This window comes from Megalopta genalis, chromosome 5 (genome assembly GCF_051020955.1).
Source record: "Megalopta genalis isolate 19385.01 chromosome 5, iyMegGena1_principal, whole genome shotgun sequence".
Lineage (NCBI taxonomy): Eukaryota > Metazoa > Arthropoda > Insecta > Hymenoptera > Halictidae > Megalopta > Megalopta genalis.
The window spans coordinates 14,946,264-14,959,627 of record NC_135017.1 but is presented as its reverse complement, the minus strand read 5'-3'; the positions used below and the strand labels follow the sequence as shown (position 1 = coordinate 14,959,627).

General features: G+C 51.7%; 2 protein-coding genes across 9 annotated transcripts in view; one reads left to right on the top strand and one right to left on the bottom strand.

Annotated features, from left to right (window-relative positions):
• The window catches only part of LOC117226994 (uncharacterized), a 43,707-nt gene extending 37,325 nt beyond the window's left edge, over positions 1 to 6,382 (bottom strand). For 6 of the 8 annotated variants that reach the window (XM_076521669.1, XM_076521674.1, XM_076521672.1 and 3 more), the window contains exons 1-2: positions 6,056 to 6,382; positions 2,822 to 2,879 (exon numbers count right to left, since the gene is read on the bottom strand). The gene's annotated coding sequence lies outside the window, so the exon portion shown is untranslated. The remainder of the gene's footprint in view (positions 1 to 2,821; positions 2,880 to 6,055) is intronic. The other 2 variants (XM_076521670.1, XM_033481828.2) reach the window with 1 other exon arrangement.
• Positions 6,383 to 9,819: 3,437 nt separating this feature from the next.
• Positions 9,820 to 13,354, top strand: LOC117227023 (sodium/hydrogen exchanger 9B1). The gene is made up of 6 exons (XM_076521763.1): positions 9,820 to 11,047; positions 11,277 to 11,452; positions 11,559 to 11,677; positions 11,756 to 11,946; positions 12,274 to 12,625; positions 13,002 to 13,354. The coding sequence occupies exons 1-6, from the start codon at positions 10,437 to 10,439 to the stop codon at positions 13,275 to 13,277; spliced, it is 1,725 nt and encodes a 574-aa protein (XP_076377878.1). The 5' UTR covers positions 9,820 to 10,436; the 3' UTR covers positions 13,278 to 13,354.
• The last annotated feature ends 10 nt before the right edge of the window (positions 13,355 to 13,364 follow it).

Below are 13,364 nucleotides of genomic sequence, written 5' to 3'. Positions count from 1 at the left end.
TCGGCTGGCATAACGAGCGCATTGCTCCGCGCCCACGCGTCCTGTCCTCTGTCTTTTGCCTCGCGATGCGTCGCGTCGCGACGATTGCATTCCGATTATCGGCGAGACGAGACGAGCGCGATTTTCGAGAGAGTCCCCCTAACGCTGGAACCAGTCCAAAACGACCAGCTTCGGGTCTTTTGTTTCGCGGTTAGGCGACGTGCCGAACACGCTGTTGAACTTCTGCGGCCTTGGTTAGAAATCTGAAATCTTGTCGAATATCTGGCCACTTCGAAACGATTGTTACGAGTACAGTAATGTCTCTCTAATTGACGCTCGGATTGTCTACAAAATTGGACAATTTTGGAAAAGGTGATACGATTGTCAACGACTACAAAAACGAGTCGCAAGGTTCGAATAATCGTATCTCCTCTTCCCAAATTGTCCATTTTTGTGCACAATCCGAGCGTCAGTAAGGGAGACATTACTGTAGATGTGCGGATTTTATGCGTTTGCGAGAAAATCGAGTGGACGGAATACGAAACAAACAAACAAACAAATGCTGTCATATTATTATTTGACTTGTAATAAACGTTCAGAGCGCGAATGAATGTTTATTCATCCGAAATCATTCGTATGAATTTGATTACGTTGCTTGCAATCGTAGCAGAAGAGTTTCTTTCGTTTTGCACAAAGATCCGCCGTCTATTGCCGTGTAACGCGCGACGTTACTGTGAGAAATTTTTCGATAAACATAATAGACATCGCGCGAAGCTCGATCCAGTCTTGTCGTCGCTGTAAAACATCTATCGGCCACCCCTCGGACACTAGGATACCGGCGTCGAGCGAAGTCGCGAACGTTCAAAGCGGTTCCAGCAGACGAACACGAGATTTCCGAAATTCCTGGCACAACAACGGCTCGAGTGAATCGAACGCATTCCCTTCCCGGTTCTCTTTCACGAATCGCGAAGCATTGCGTCAGCGTTCGAAGTCCATCGCAACGCAATCCCGAATAACTAAAAGTCACTCTGCCGAACGAGAATCGCCCTGCCGCCGAACGCGTTTTCTTCCGCGCGGCGCGCCGAGGGAAAATCGGCCGTCGCGGAAAAGGAAAAAATCGTGATCGATGGGGTTAAGTGACAGACAGGGCCAGTGTCGAGAAGCGGAGCCGCGGCTCTCGAAGAGCGCTCCGAAGAGAGTTGCAGGAATACAGGGCACGGCGTTCCCACATCGGTCGTTCCAGCGAACGAACAAGAGCGAGATGAAACGCGAGAGCAAGAGCAGGACCGTGCAACATCCGCGTTTCGTAATTTCGTTGCCTCCTCCCTTGCTCGGGCGCGATCGCGAAACGATCGGTGGGATCGCCGTGATCGAGACAGCACGCGGAAAAATTCGGTCCAGTGAATTTCTCCGAATTCCATCGGCCGTAGATTCGATCGTCATGCAACCTGATTAAACGCAGTCCGCCATCGAAGTGGTGCAAAGTACGAATCGATGTGTACAGTAATGTCTCCCTTATCGACGCTCAGATTGCGCACAAAAATGGACAATTTCGGAAGAGGAGATGCGATTAAATTGAGTCTTGCGCCTCGTTTTACAGTTACGAATGATCAACAACTATAAAAACGAGAGCTGCAAGGCTCGAATAATCGTATCTCCCCTTCCCACATTGTTCATTTTCATGCACAATCTGAGCGTCAATTAGAGAGATATTACCGTATTGCTCGATCTTGTTGCGATCGGTGCAGATAAATCGTGTTGACGAACAAATTGTGCAGATAAATTATGTACGCGAATTATGCAGACGGATCGTGCGAACAGATTGTGCGGTCTGGTTAAAAACTGCCTGCTGTCTAAGCGATGCAGTTATAAATTGTCAACAATTATAGAAACGAGCCGCAAGGCTCGGATAATCGTATCTCCTCTTCCCAAATTGTCCATTTTTCTGCACAATCTGAGCGTCGGTAAGGGAGACATTACTGTACCTAAGTCTACTTTGTTCCAGACAAATTGTGCAGGAAGATCTACGAATAAATCGATATCTTTCTCTAATTTGTTGCAGTCGATGCGGCCAGATTATACCTTATTCTAAAAAGATCTATTATACCGCGCATGCCTCTACTAATTCGTGCGTGTCTATCTTCTATGTATATTATGTATTTCATAGTCTATCCCAGCGAATGTGGACCAATGGTATACGCAATGGTCCCAGGTATCGTGAACAATAGCTCCTTCATTAGGAACATTCTTCGGTCGGAACTCTGACAAGCTACTCCATATTAGCAATTATTAAAAAACATTGCTAATCGTCGATCGTTACAACCGCAATACCGAATCGATTAAGCGCGTTACCAAATAAGTTACTCTTGCCACAATAACTAAACGCTCGAGAACTGCATCTCGGTGTTCACGTTCGCTGCCAAGTGCATTAAATAGGAAAGTTGCTTGGCGCTGGATCGAACCGACTTGAACCCGAGACGCCTGGCGTAGTAAATCTACCGATCGTTGAAGGCTCTCGAGATCGGATCGAAGAAACGCCCGAGAGATCGACAGGCGAGAGAAGCGGAGATATCGAGGCAGAGAGCAACGCGGAGGATCGGCCCGACAAAAGGCGGATTCCTTCTAAAATTAACCGATGCTCGGCCAAAACGTTTCCCTTGCTTCGGCGCTTCCTCTGACTGACCCAATGACCCAATCATGCGGCCGCACGCGGCTCGAAACACGCGCGATTCGCTTCGCTCGCTCGCTCGCTCGCCGTTCGCTAGGCGCTAGCACGGACGCCCACGCGTGCTCGCGCGTGCCGAAGCGACGCGACGCGCGCCCACGCGACATCGTCCCTTACCTTAACTGATCCACAAGGCTCTGCTCGTAGGATCCATCGCGGCCTCGAAAGCTTTCCTCTGCAATCAGAACGAAATCCCACGGATTAACCCTCGAGGGCATAACTCTCTTTCGAAGAGATCGGTCCGAGGCCTATCGGCACGCTCGTTATTAGTCGTCTCGAGTCGGCAACTAGAACTAAGCTAATTCTTAGAGCTAAGAACTAAGCTGATTCAACTTAATAATCGACTCGTTGCACGAGGATTAAATGGTCGCGATCTTCTCGCGAGATTGAAACAAAGATATCTTTACGAGATAATTAGTCTTTCTAACTACAGTAATGTCTCCCTTCCTGACGCTCGGATTGTACACTGAAATGGATAATTTGGGAAGGAGGAGATACGATTATTCGAGCCCCGTTTTTATAATTGTGGACAACTTATAACTATAAAAATAAAAACCGCAAGGCTCGAATAATCGTATCTCCTCTTCCCAAATTGTCCATTTCTGTGGACAATCCGAGCATCAATGTCAACAGAGAGACATTACTGTATATTTCTTTATCGAGGCGCACACTAGCGCCTAATTAATAGGCTTCTCAACGAATGAACCGTGTCCAAGGGGAACTTCCTATTTTTGTTCAAGATAATAATTGCAAAAGAACTTGCTACATCGTATCGGTCTAGATAATTTCACGACCGTGTACGATGTGATTATAATAATTCTACAATGATCGCACAATTAGTTTTAATTACAATAAATAACTTAGTTCGCGTTACACGTGTAATCGTTATAAATCAGTTACAACAACTAACGGGTTACAATGATGAACCATCGATCGGATTACTATTCGCCCACCTCCGGACTAGCCTAATCGGCAAACCGTGCGGAAGAGAAGCGTACCCTCTTGGATCTCGGCTGAAACGGCTCGCCGAGGGACAGCAAAAGCGAAGCATCCGAGATCGAAACGAGCGCAATTTAGAGGACAGTGTCTCCAAGGAGAAAGTTGCTGGCATCGCGGAGACAAAAGAGAGAAAACCCGGTTTTTCCGGAGCGTATCGCGCCGTGCGAGCTTCGGGACAGAGACCGCGCGGCGGCTCGTTGCGAGATTGCAAAGGGTTTCGAGAGGATCGTGCCGAGCCGAACCGAGAGACCGATCCGTTGGAAAGAGCCGGTCACCGGTCGCTAAACACGAGGGGGATGCTCGAAAGAACGAGCGACTGCACTCGATACACCCGAGAATAGCTCGCCCGCAGAGTGAAACGGGTCACGTTCAATGCCGACGCGATATTTTTCAGCGCGGCTTTCGTTCCGTTCTGGAACGCCACGGATATTATTCGAACTGGCCGCGTATTATTAGCCGTGTTCCGGTTCCCGTGGCGGGAAAACCGATTTCGGAAGAGCGGAGCAATCGCCGGGCCGGCCGGCCGTCCCGCCGACGGACGGACGAACGGACGTCGACTCTCCACGGAAATAAACGCGGTTTTTTTCCAATCTGGAATACCCTCGATCGGAGCTTTTATTAGCCGGAAATCGGAGCGCACTCGGGACGCCTCGATATCCGAACTCGGTTCCGAGAATAAATGAATAAAATCCGCCGTGGATTCACCGGCGCCGCGAGGAGTGCTCCTCCCATTTTTCCGAGTAATCTGTCCGCGTAATTGAACGGCCGGCCGCCGAGGTAAACGAGCGGACGATTCGCGGCTGGACCGAAAACGAAGGTGGCTTTCGCCGAGCCTGGAAACGCGAGGCTCTGCTATCGCAACGATATCGCCCCCGTCGCGTTTTAAGTATGTACGGTATCGCGTCCTGTGTCGTATCGTAAAACACTCCGGCCACCGGAAGCCTGTGAACGACCGTTGACGATCGAAATAATCACGATCTCTGGGAATCGCGAGCCCGACAGAGATTATCGGATTACATCGCTCGAGATTACCCGCCTGGAAATTGCCATCTCGAACAAACAAGAGAAATCCCGTGTCCTTCCGTTCGAATGAAAAGAGCGCGGAGCAGCTCGCCGTTGGTTAAAGTGTTAATTATTACAAGCTACGAGCGCCGCCTACGACTTCGCTTTGGTGCATCGTTAAAGTGCCACCCTATAGCTATGCACTTTTATTTACAGTGCGAGCGTTCGTTTGTCCACGTGTTGTTCTTAATCCTCGAGCGGGACCGTCACGATCCTCGACGCCCTTGTTCTAAGCGACGATCGTTTAAACTAAAATATCCGGAACATTTCTTATTTCGCAACCGGCCGCGTTTTAAAGCGACGGGGAGAGGACCGAGGCTCGCGCTCGATCCACGGCACGTATTATACTAGAAACGTCCGCGCTGTCCGCACGAATAAACTGAGCCAATAAGAACGAGCCACTTTTAGCGCTCGGCAGCTCCAGTGTCGAATACATTATTCGAGTTGTTGGAACGGCGAGGCCCGTACTGAAAGCCCACTTAAGGATTAAAATTTGATGATATTCAGCCGAGTAGTTTCGCTGTCACAAGGCTCTTTCCGCTTTTAAAGCAAAATGCACCGCTGCGAGGCGTGAGCCAGCCGCGTGCTGTCTCTCCTCTCCTCTCCGCGCCGCTCACGCTCGCTCTCTTTCTCTTTCTCTCTCTCTCTCTCTTTCCGTTTGCCGTTAGCATCGTAAAGAGAGCGAGAGCAGCGTAAAACGGCGGACTTTGCGAGGTTCGTTGGCGTCGCCCCGACGACTTTGCTTGGCACAGCGATCGATCGGGAAAACGCGGAAACCGGAAGCGAATTCTAAGGGAAGAGACCGTTCGAACCAACGAGAAAATTCCGAGGAAAAGATGTCGGCTGCATCTCGAGGCATCGGACCGAGAATCGAGCGCAAGGCTCGTACGCGAGTCGTGAATCGCGCGACCTTACCGGACGCGACGCGACACGAGCCGACGCTGTGCGACGCGACGCTAGGCAACGCTATCGCGCGCGATACCGATCCGTTTCGCGATCGCTCGCGGACCCGCGGCCCCGATTCCGCGGTCCGGTCGCGACAGCCATTTCGCGACGGAAAAGCCTGGCTCGGAAATCGGGACGGTGGCCTGGCCTACGCACTGCGTGCTTTCGCATCGCATCGCATCGAATCGAATCGAACCGAGGCCGAATCGCGGCGACGCGTTCCCAGCATCGATCGGCCCGAACGAACTCGGATTTCCAACGAGTTTTCACGATCGCGGAATAGACCGAGCCGCCGGGAACCGGAGGTGAGACAGCCGAGGATCAGAGAGTTACGAGACAACGTACCTTTTCAATGCGAAACTCGTGCTCCCGCAGCCCTCGAGGCACGATGAGATAATCCAATATGGCAGAACACACACATGTCAAAACAAATCACTGAACGAACCGACGCGACGCGACGCCACCACGTAACTCCGCACTGACACGCGTCCGCGCCCGTTCCCCTCGGGACGTAGGATCGAGAGCTGTCAAGGCTGACGGATCGCGTCGATCCCTCGATCCAAACTTTGTGCTTTACTGCTGCTGATTTTCGCGAAAGCCCAAGGTCGCGCTACGCGATTCCCACTCGACAACGATGCTCGCGCGACGATGCCTCGTCGGTAACTGACGCGCCGCGCGCCACTCTTCCGATACTCGCCGCGCCGGGAACAGCCGAGCCGGCCCGACGACTTCCGATCGCGGCGCTGCGACCGCCGCCGCTGGCCCCTGCCGCACGCACGCTCGCACAGCCGGTTGCCGTTCAAAAGGCGCTTTGTCCGCGACTTTGCTTCCAAACGCGCCGAAAAATCGTCCAACCTCGACAATTTAAATGCTTCCCGTAGGCTTCGCGAACCGTTCTCGCCGTAACATCGCCGCTAACTTCCCTGTCGCGGTTCAACACTCGTTCGAACGATCCACGGAAGCGTTTATCCTGTTCTCTGTTTGTTCCGTGCGTCGAAGTTCCAACGAATTTTGTTGCTAAATGCACGATCGAACGTCCCTCGATTCGAGGAGCCTCCTGATGGACTAGTCCATCGGGTCACCTGAAATCTTCCGCCACGAACGTCATTATTGTTTCTAAAGATCCGTCGAACGTTTCGAGAAAAAGATCACCGTAAACGCCATAAAAATATTTATCGAATAAACACAAGCTTACCCCGAAACGATGCGAGTTCGATAGATTCCGAGCTCGGCAAAATCGCCGGAGGATCGGAGCGACCGTGAGATAAAATGACAGGGTACATATTTGGAGCAGGAGCGAGGGTACACGACCGGCTGCGAGCATGTTCGACCGTCTGCGACCCACGTCTGTCGTCCGTCCTCGACTCCTTTGGCTCTCGAGCCGTGTCCTCGAGGACTCGTACGTGACTCTAATTACGATGCGTCGACAGAATCTACCCTGCCCGAATCTCGGCTGTTCCTGAGAGGGAACGTGTCCCGATCGCGGCACCCGATTCGAGAAGAAATCGCCGCGGCCAAGAGAGCGACGAAAGCAGAAAGAGGAAGAGAGAGAGAGAGAGAGAGAGAGAGAGAGAAAGAGAAAGAAGGAGAGACATCGACGACGTCGCATCCTGGCCGCAAGAGTTTCTTATCCACGGATCTTTGCGCTCACGCGGTCTCGCAATATTCGTACGCCACGCGACTTTGGCTCCGCATAAAAGAGTATTGTCTCCCGTTTCGACTTTATACAGTCGACTCGTCGTTGCATGGTTTACTACCGGGTGGAAAGAGTAATACACCAGTCAGCCAGCCAGTCAGCCGAGCCAGCCAGCCAGCCATCCAGCCAGCCATCCAGCCAGCCATCCAGCCAGCCAACCAGCCAACCAACCAGTCGTTCGTTATCGAGTGTTTGCACGTATTTACAGGGGAGAAAAAGGATACAAAAGGCACAGAGAGACGGCGGAGCGGCGAACGCGCCGCGAGAAGAGGAGCAACGGGAGCGTCGATCGAGTTTCCGAACAACTCGCGGCCGATTCGCGGATATATTCAGCGGGCATCGCGGTATCTTTTCATTGCATAATACGCGGCGGCCGGGCGGGCGGCCTGGTCGGCGAAGAATCGGGAAGAAAAGCTCAAGGAAACGAAGGAAAAAAGCCGTGCGACGGGAGACAAACGACGAGCCGAATCGATGGGGGCGCAAGCGCGAGCGCCCGCGCACCTAATAGCGACAACGGTCGAACACACGGCAAGGATGCATATTTTTCGAACCGTCGCGTCGCGCAGCGAGGGTCGGAGCACCGAAAATCTGGCATAAATTATGCGGCTCCGTTCTTTCGGCGAATCGAAGTATACCGATGCGAAACGATAATGAGACGGACGAAAATAATCGAATTCGTTCTTATTAAATATAAATAATCGAGCCTTCGAGTTTCGACCTTGAACTCGAACGGCATCGAACTTGTCCGTCGTCATTGTTTGCTGATTCTACAAGAACAGATTCTTCGCTCTACCGATGAATTCTTGAATTTTCATATTTCGCGTTTCTGCCAGGTTTTCGGGACCCCGAAGCCCGCTGTGTGCGTCGAGCCGAGCGGATCCCCTGGCCCGATAAACCGATTTCCCCCGCGCTAAATATCCCCCTCGGACGATTACCCTGGCCAAACCGACCGGCAGACGTCCCGCGATCGATCGTCTACTCTTCGGTTTCCAAGTTTCGGAGCGGACAGTTTTATTCGGAGAAGAAGACGTTTCTTCTGCGACGACGTTCCCTCTTTCTCCCTCTCTCTCTCGCTCTCTCTCTCCTCTGCGAGGTTCTCTCTTGGCTCACAATACGACTACGTCACACCCTACTAGCGGACTCGCCGCTCATGCTTCACCCTTCATGGTTTCGCGACTCTTGAGCCCCTTCTGCACGACCTCTTGTTACACGGTTACCCTGCCCCCTTCTCTGTTTAAGGCTTCGTTTAGGATGGGGTTACCGGTCGTTACGGCTAGTTTCGAGGGTACTTTTTTCCACGCGCGTCGCACGACGCCGGAACACGGACCCCGCCACGCAAAAGTAGACGCATCAAAAGAAGTAACCCTCTCTCGGTCGCGCCCGTTGCCTCGTCTCCCGAGGAACCTCGCCGCGATCGTTACTCCGTCGCTCGATCCGATTCCTAATTACGCCGGTCCCATCGTCGCACGGACGAAAAAGCTGGCCCGGTCTACAGAGGGAAATCCAATCGCTCGGAACGGCTATCGCTCGCAAAACTTCCCAGTCCAGACCCGACGCTCGGTGACGCACTGCGACAGTTCGCAGCTGCAGCCCGTTGTCTCGCCTAAACTAGAGCCAGTATCCTTCGCTCGGTTGTATGTACCACATAGAACAGTAGGAGACAGAGTTAAGATATACCTCGGGTATCTCGTGAACAGTCTGGAGATTTTATGGCAGAACTAGATCAATTTTCAAGCAACGAAACGATTCGAAGTTACTCAGATATTTGACTAGTTTCGAATTCAGTTTTGTTTTAACACCGAACCTAACGAGCTGGTATAAAATGGCCCGCTTCGTTATACTTGGTTTTCAAATTGCCGAAATTCTAAGGACTCTCTCGTAAGGAGAACGATCGAAGAAATTATTCAATCGAAGTAGACGTTTCAATAAAAGTAGCGATTAAATGAACCCGGTTTTCGCTTTGTTATAGAAAAAATACAGGCTACCTTTAGGGCTCCGCAGGTTTAGCGTTAATATACTCGAGCTATGATACATTTTAGTTGATAACCTTGACCGAATAAAATACTTGAATTCAACACAAATTTTCCGAGGTTCTGGCGTGGCGGTGGAAGCGTCGACTTACTTAGATTTCGTGAGGATTTTTAGAGCTGATTTTCGGGAAGAAATCAAATCATACTCGGTGCTCCTGTATCTCGCGATCGTTGCGGACAATGTTCCCTTCGCAGAAAGAGCCGCGGCCCGAGACACGGCTCAATCCGAAACGGGATGGATGGCAAACGCGGCGACGAATCCCCGTTTCGTCCGACCGCCTCGCAATTCGCAGGACCGATATCCCTCGCGCAAGATGGTGGGTCGAGAGGGTGCGAGGAGAGAGAGAGAAAGAGAGAGCTGTAACAGAGGAAGGAAGGGGTTGAGCGAGAAGGTGTCGGTGATCGTCAGGCACGCGGGGTAGAAATAGGTGCCGGTCGCTCGGACGGCGCTAGGTGTGCAGCGATGCGATGCGAAGCGAAGGATCAATGAGCAGGTTCAATAACCTGAAATCCACTTGACGTCCGAGTATGGGCACACCGGTACGAGCGACTGCGTCGTTTCAACAACCAAAATAGATATTCATTTTCCAAGAGTGCTATTTTCCCAGCCAGACACAAATCCAATACCGGTGATTTAAGTGGCCGCTCGCGCGGCGCGGCGCGGCGCGTAGTTCGGGTCAAAGACCCACGGGCCGCCCTCGCGGGGCTTCTCCTCGCGAATTCCGGCAACGGACGGTGTCTCCGCGGTAATTAGCGGCGGAAACGGCGGCATCGCGGCCCGCTCCGAGCCCGCGGGGCGGCCGCCGAGAGGCAACACGGAACGGAAGAACGGAACGGCCGGCGAACTTTCCGGCGAATGATCGACGGAAACTTCACTGCGCTGGTTGCGATACGATCGAAGGATAACCTAGACAAGCAGAAGAGAGATAGATAAATAGAGAGAGATAGCTAGAGACAGAGAGAGAGAAAGAATTATGAGTCGCCCGGAGAGGAATCACGGATGAATTTGTTCGAAGACATGCCGAGAGAAGACCCGCTGGTCGAGGAGGACGTGACCTGCTGCTACCGGATGACCTTCCTCCCTGCACGGCTCCGAAACATCCGGATGACCGAGCCAGTGTTTCCGCGGCTCTCGAAAATCTTCACCTGGCAGAGCATCTTTTGGCTGGGCAACATCGCGATCAGTTTCGCGCTAGGCTGGGCTGTCCTCTACTGTCTTCTCGGCAACACGATGTTCCCTTACGGAGACGGGTTCGGTCTGTACACTATCGCGATCCTCTCGTACTCCCTCGGATGGAGCTTGTCCTATCTGCCCTACCTACATCTGCCTCCGGTCTTCGGGATGCTGCTCGCCGGCCTGATCATCCGCAACTCCGGCCTCTACAACATCCACGAGGACCTCGGCACGATCGCCACCTCCAAGATCCGCACGTTCTGCCTGACATTCATCATGATCCGCTGCGGGCTGCAGGTCTCGATGACCAGTCTGAAGAGGTACACCGTGTTCATGATGCTCCTGGCCGTCATTCCCTGCACCGTCGAGCTCGTCATCCTTGGCATCTGCTGTAGGACCATCTTGGGCTACCCCTGGGATTGGTCGTTCATGGTCGGGTGAGTTGGCTAGCGCGCAGGCTGCGTGCCGGGGATTATTCGAGCAAGTTTCATAATGGAAACGTTAAAAAATCTAAATAAATTCCTCGCTTTTACGAAGCAACGCGCGCCAAGTACGCTTGTGATTAACAGTTCCGAAATTTACCCCGTCTAATTTTTAATACACGGCTACCCGTGTATTCGTATACGCGAACCACTTCTTCTTTCATATCGCGAGCTCCCGTCGCAGGGCCATACTCGCTTGCATGTCGCCGGTAGTTACCCTGAACTGCGTGCTCACCCTCGCCGAGAAGGGCTACGGCGAGGACAAGGGCCTCGCCAGCGTCCTATCCACCGCCGCCTGCCTCGACGACGTCCACATCATCTCCGTGTTCGTCCTCTGCTTCTCCATCGTCTTCGGAAACGGTACGGACCGGAGTCGACCCTTAAACAGAGCTTCCTTCCTTCAACGCGAAACTAGAAAGCTGATATTTATCACAGTATTATCGCGTTCCAAACGACATGTTCGCAGGTGAGACGCAAAGGGAGTGGTACGTCTACATACCCGTTGGTCTGCGAGATTTTGTGCTGAGCGTCCTCGCAGGATTCGTCTTGGGCGTCTGCTGTGTCTTTTTCCCTCATCGCAGCCACGTAAGGACACCTTTCTTCGCTTATTGTCTCTAGCTCGTCCAACGGCTCTCACGACGACCCGTTTTCCATCGAAATCAGAGGTACGCGACCTGGAACCGCATGATCGGTCTGGTCCTCGGATCGCTGCTGTGCACCACCGCCACGGCGAACCTGGCAGTGTCCGGAGGAGGATTCCTGGCGGTCGTCGTTCTGGCGTTCACCGCCATCACCGGATGGCGGATGCTCTCCTCGTCCTTCCAGGCACGTGTCCGATCTAGGGATGAGATCGAGTTTAATAGAATAATACAAATATATAATAATATATAATAATATATAATATATATAGTATATAAAAAAATAACATAAATATAATAATACAATTTAGGAAGAGGATCTACGATTTTTCGAGCCTTGCGGCTCGTTTCTATAGTTTTTGACAATCGGTAATTATAAAAACGAGTCGCAAGGCTCGAAAAATCATATTTCCTCTTCTTAAATTGGGGGTGAAAGTACCTCCAGAGGGTTCGAATCTCGCGGAGGTTCGAGCATACTTGCGACATACTTGATCCCATCGCTAGTCCGGTATCTCTCTTCTCCGATCGCTGAATTCTGAATCGCGTCTGTCTCCGGTTTTTTTTTTACCGATCCGACGTATGCTCGCAGTCGGAGCCGTTCCGACAGATCGCGCAGATCTTCTGGCACGTGGCCCAGCCGATGTGCGTCGGCGTGATCGGCGCCGACATCGACCTGCGGACCTGGACCGTCGACAGATTCTGGCTTCACACGCTGTGCATAATGACAGGACTGATAGTACGTTCCTCCGATCTTTCCGCGCGGACGGCTCTTATTCTCCATGTGAAACAGGCAAGAAGCATCGCCACTTACGCGGTGGCGACCTTGGAGAAATCGTTAAACTGGAGGGAACGGCTGTTCGTCGTCATGTGTTGGCTGCCCAAAGGCACCTTGCAGGTAATTCATTTCGTCGAGGCATAAATAACTTCCGGTTCTTCGTCTGACATTTATTTTGTCTTTTTTTATTCATGTTTTTGTTTATTTATTTTCATCCCTTATCTATTTAGCGAAAGCCAGAACTCGTTTGATTCTATCTAACTGCATCGCAGGGGGATGCTCTCTTAATTAAAAATTTTTGAAGAATTCAGAGCGACGTGTCCAATCCGACAAAACATCGACGAATTTTTTCGTAATTTTCCGTTTCGCAGGACAGAGGAATTAGAGCTTGATCTGCCAAAATAAATAAATAAAATAGAAATCAATTTGGTTCGGGGGGCACATTTGACCGTCTTATCCGGCTGTACCCTTTCAGTCTGACATGAACAATTTTAAGGCGGCTCTGGGACCCATGGCGTACGAACGCTTGCGGGAGAAGCCGGATCACGAAGACGTCCAAATGGCCCTGGAGGTGATGAGGATATCCGTGATTACCGTTCTGTTCTTAGCACCTGTCGGTACTATTGCCATCATGGCCACCGGGCCGCTTCTGCTCAACCAGACGGCGGTGGAAGAAGACGAATTGGATTATTTAAGGAGAATCAGCCTGACCCACCCTCACTCGGCCGATGAAAAGAAAGGGAGGTTTCAACTCACCGGCGGCCGCAATTAAATTCATTTATTCGAGAGACAAAGTCTTAAATAGTGTCCGTCTAACAGTTGTATCGTTAATAAGAAACGTTTAGTCAAGTTGTTTTGG

Coding starts and splice junctions, on each gene's coding strand:
- LOC117227023 (XM_076521763.1), top strand. CDS start 10,437: ATGAATTTGTTCGAAGACATGCCGAGAGAAGACCCGCTGGTCGAGGAG. Junction 11,453..11,558: donor CTCCATCGTCTTCGGAAACG/GTACGGACCGGA, acceptor ACATGTTCGCAG/GTGAGACGCAAAGGGAGTGG. Junction 11,678..11,755: donor TTTTCCCTCATCGCAGCCAC/GTAAGGACACCT, acceptor CATCGAAATCAG/AGGTACGCGACCTGGAACCG.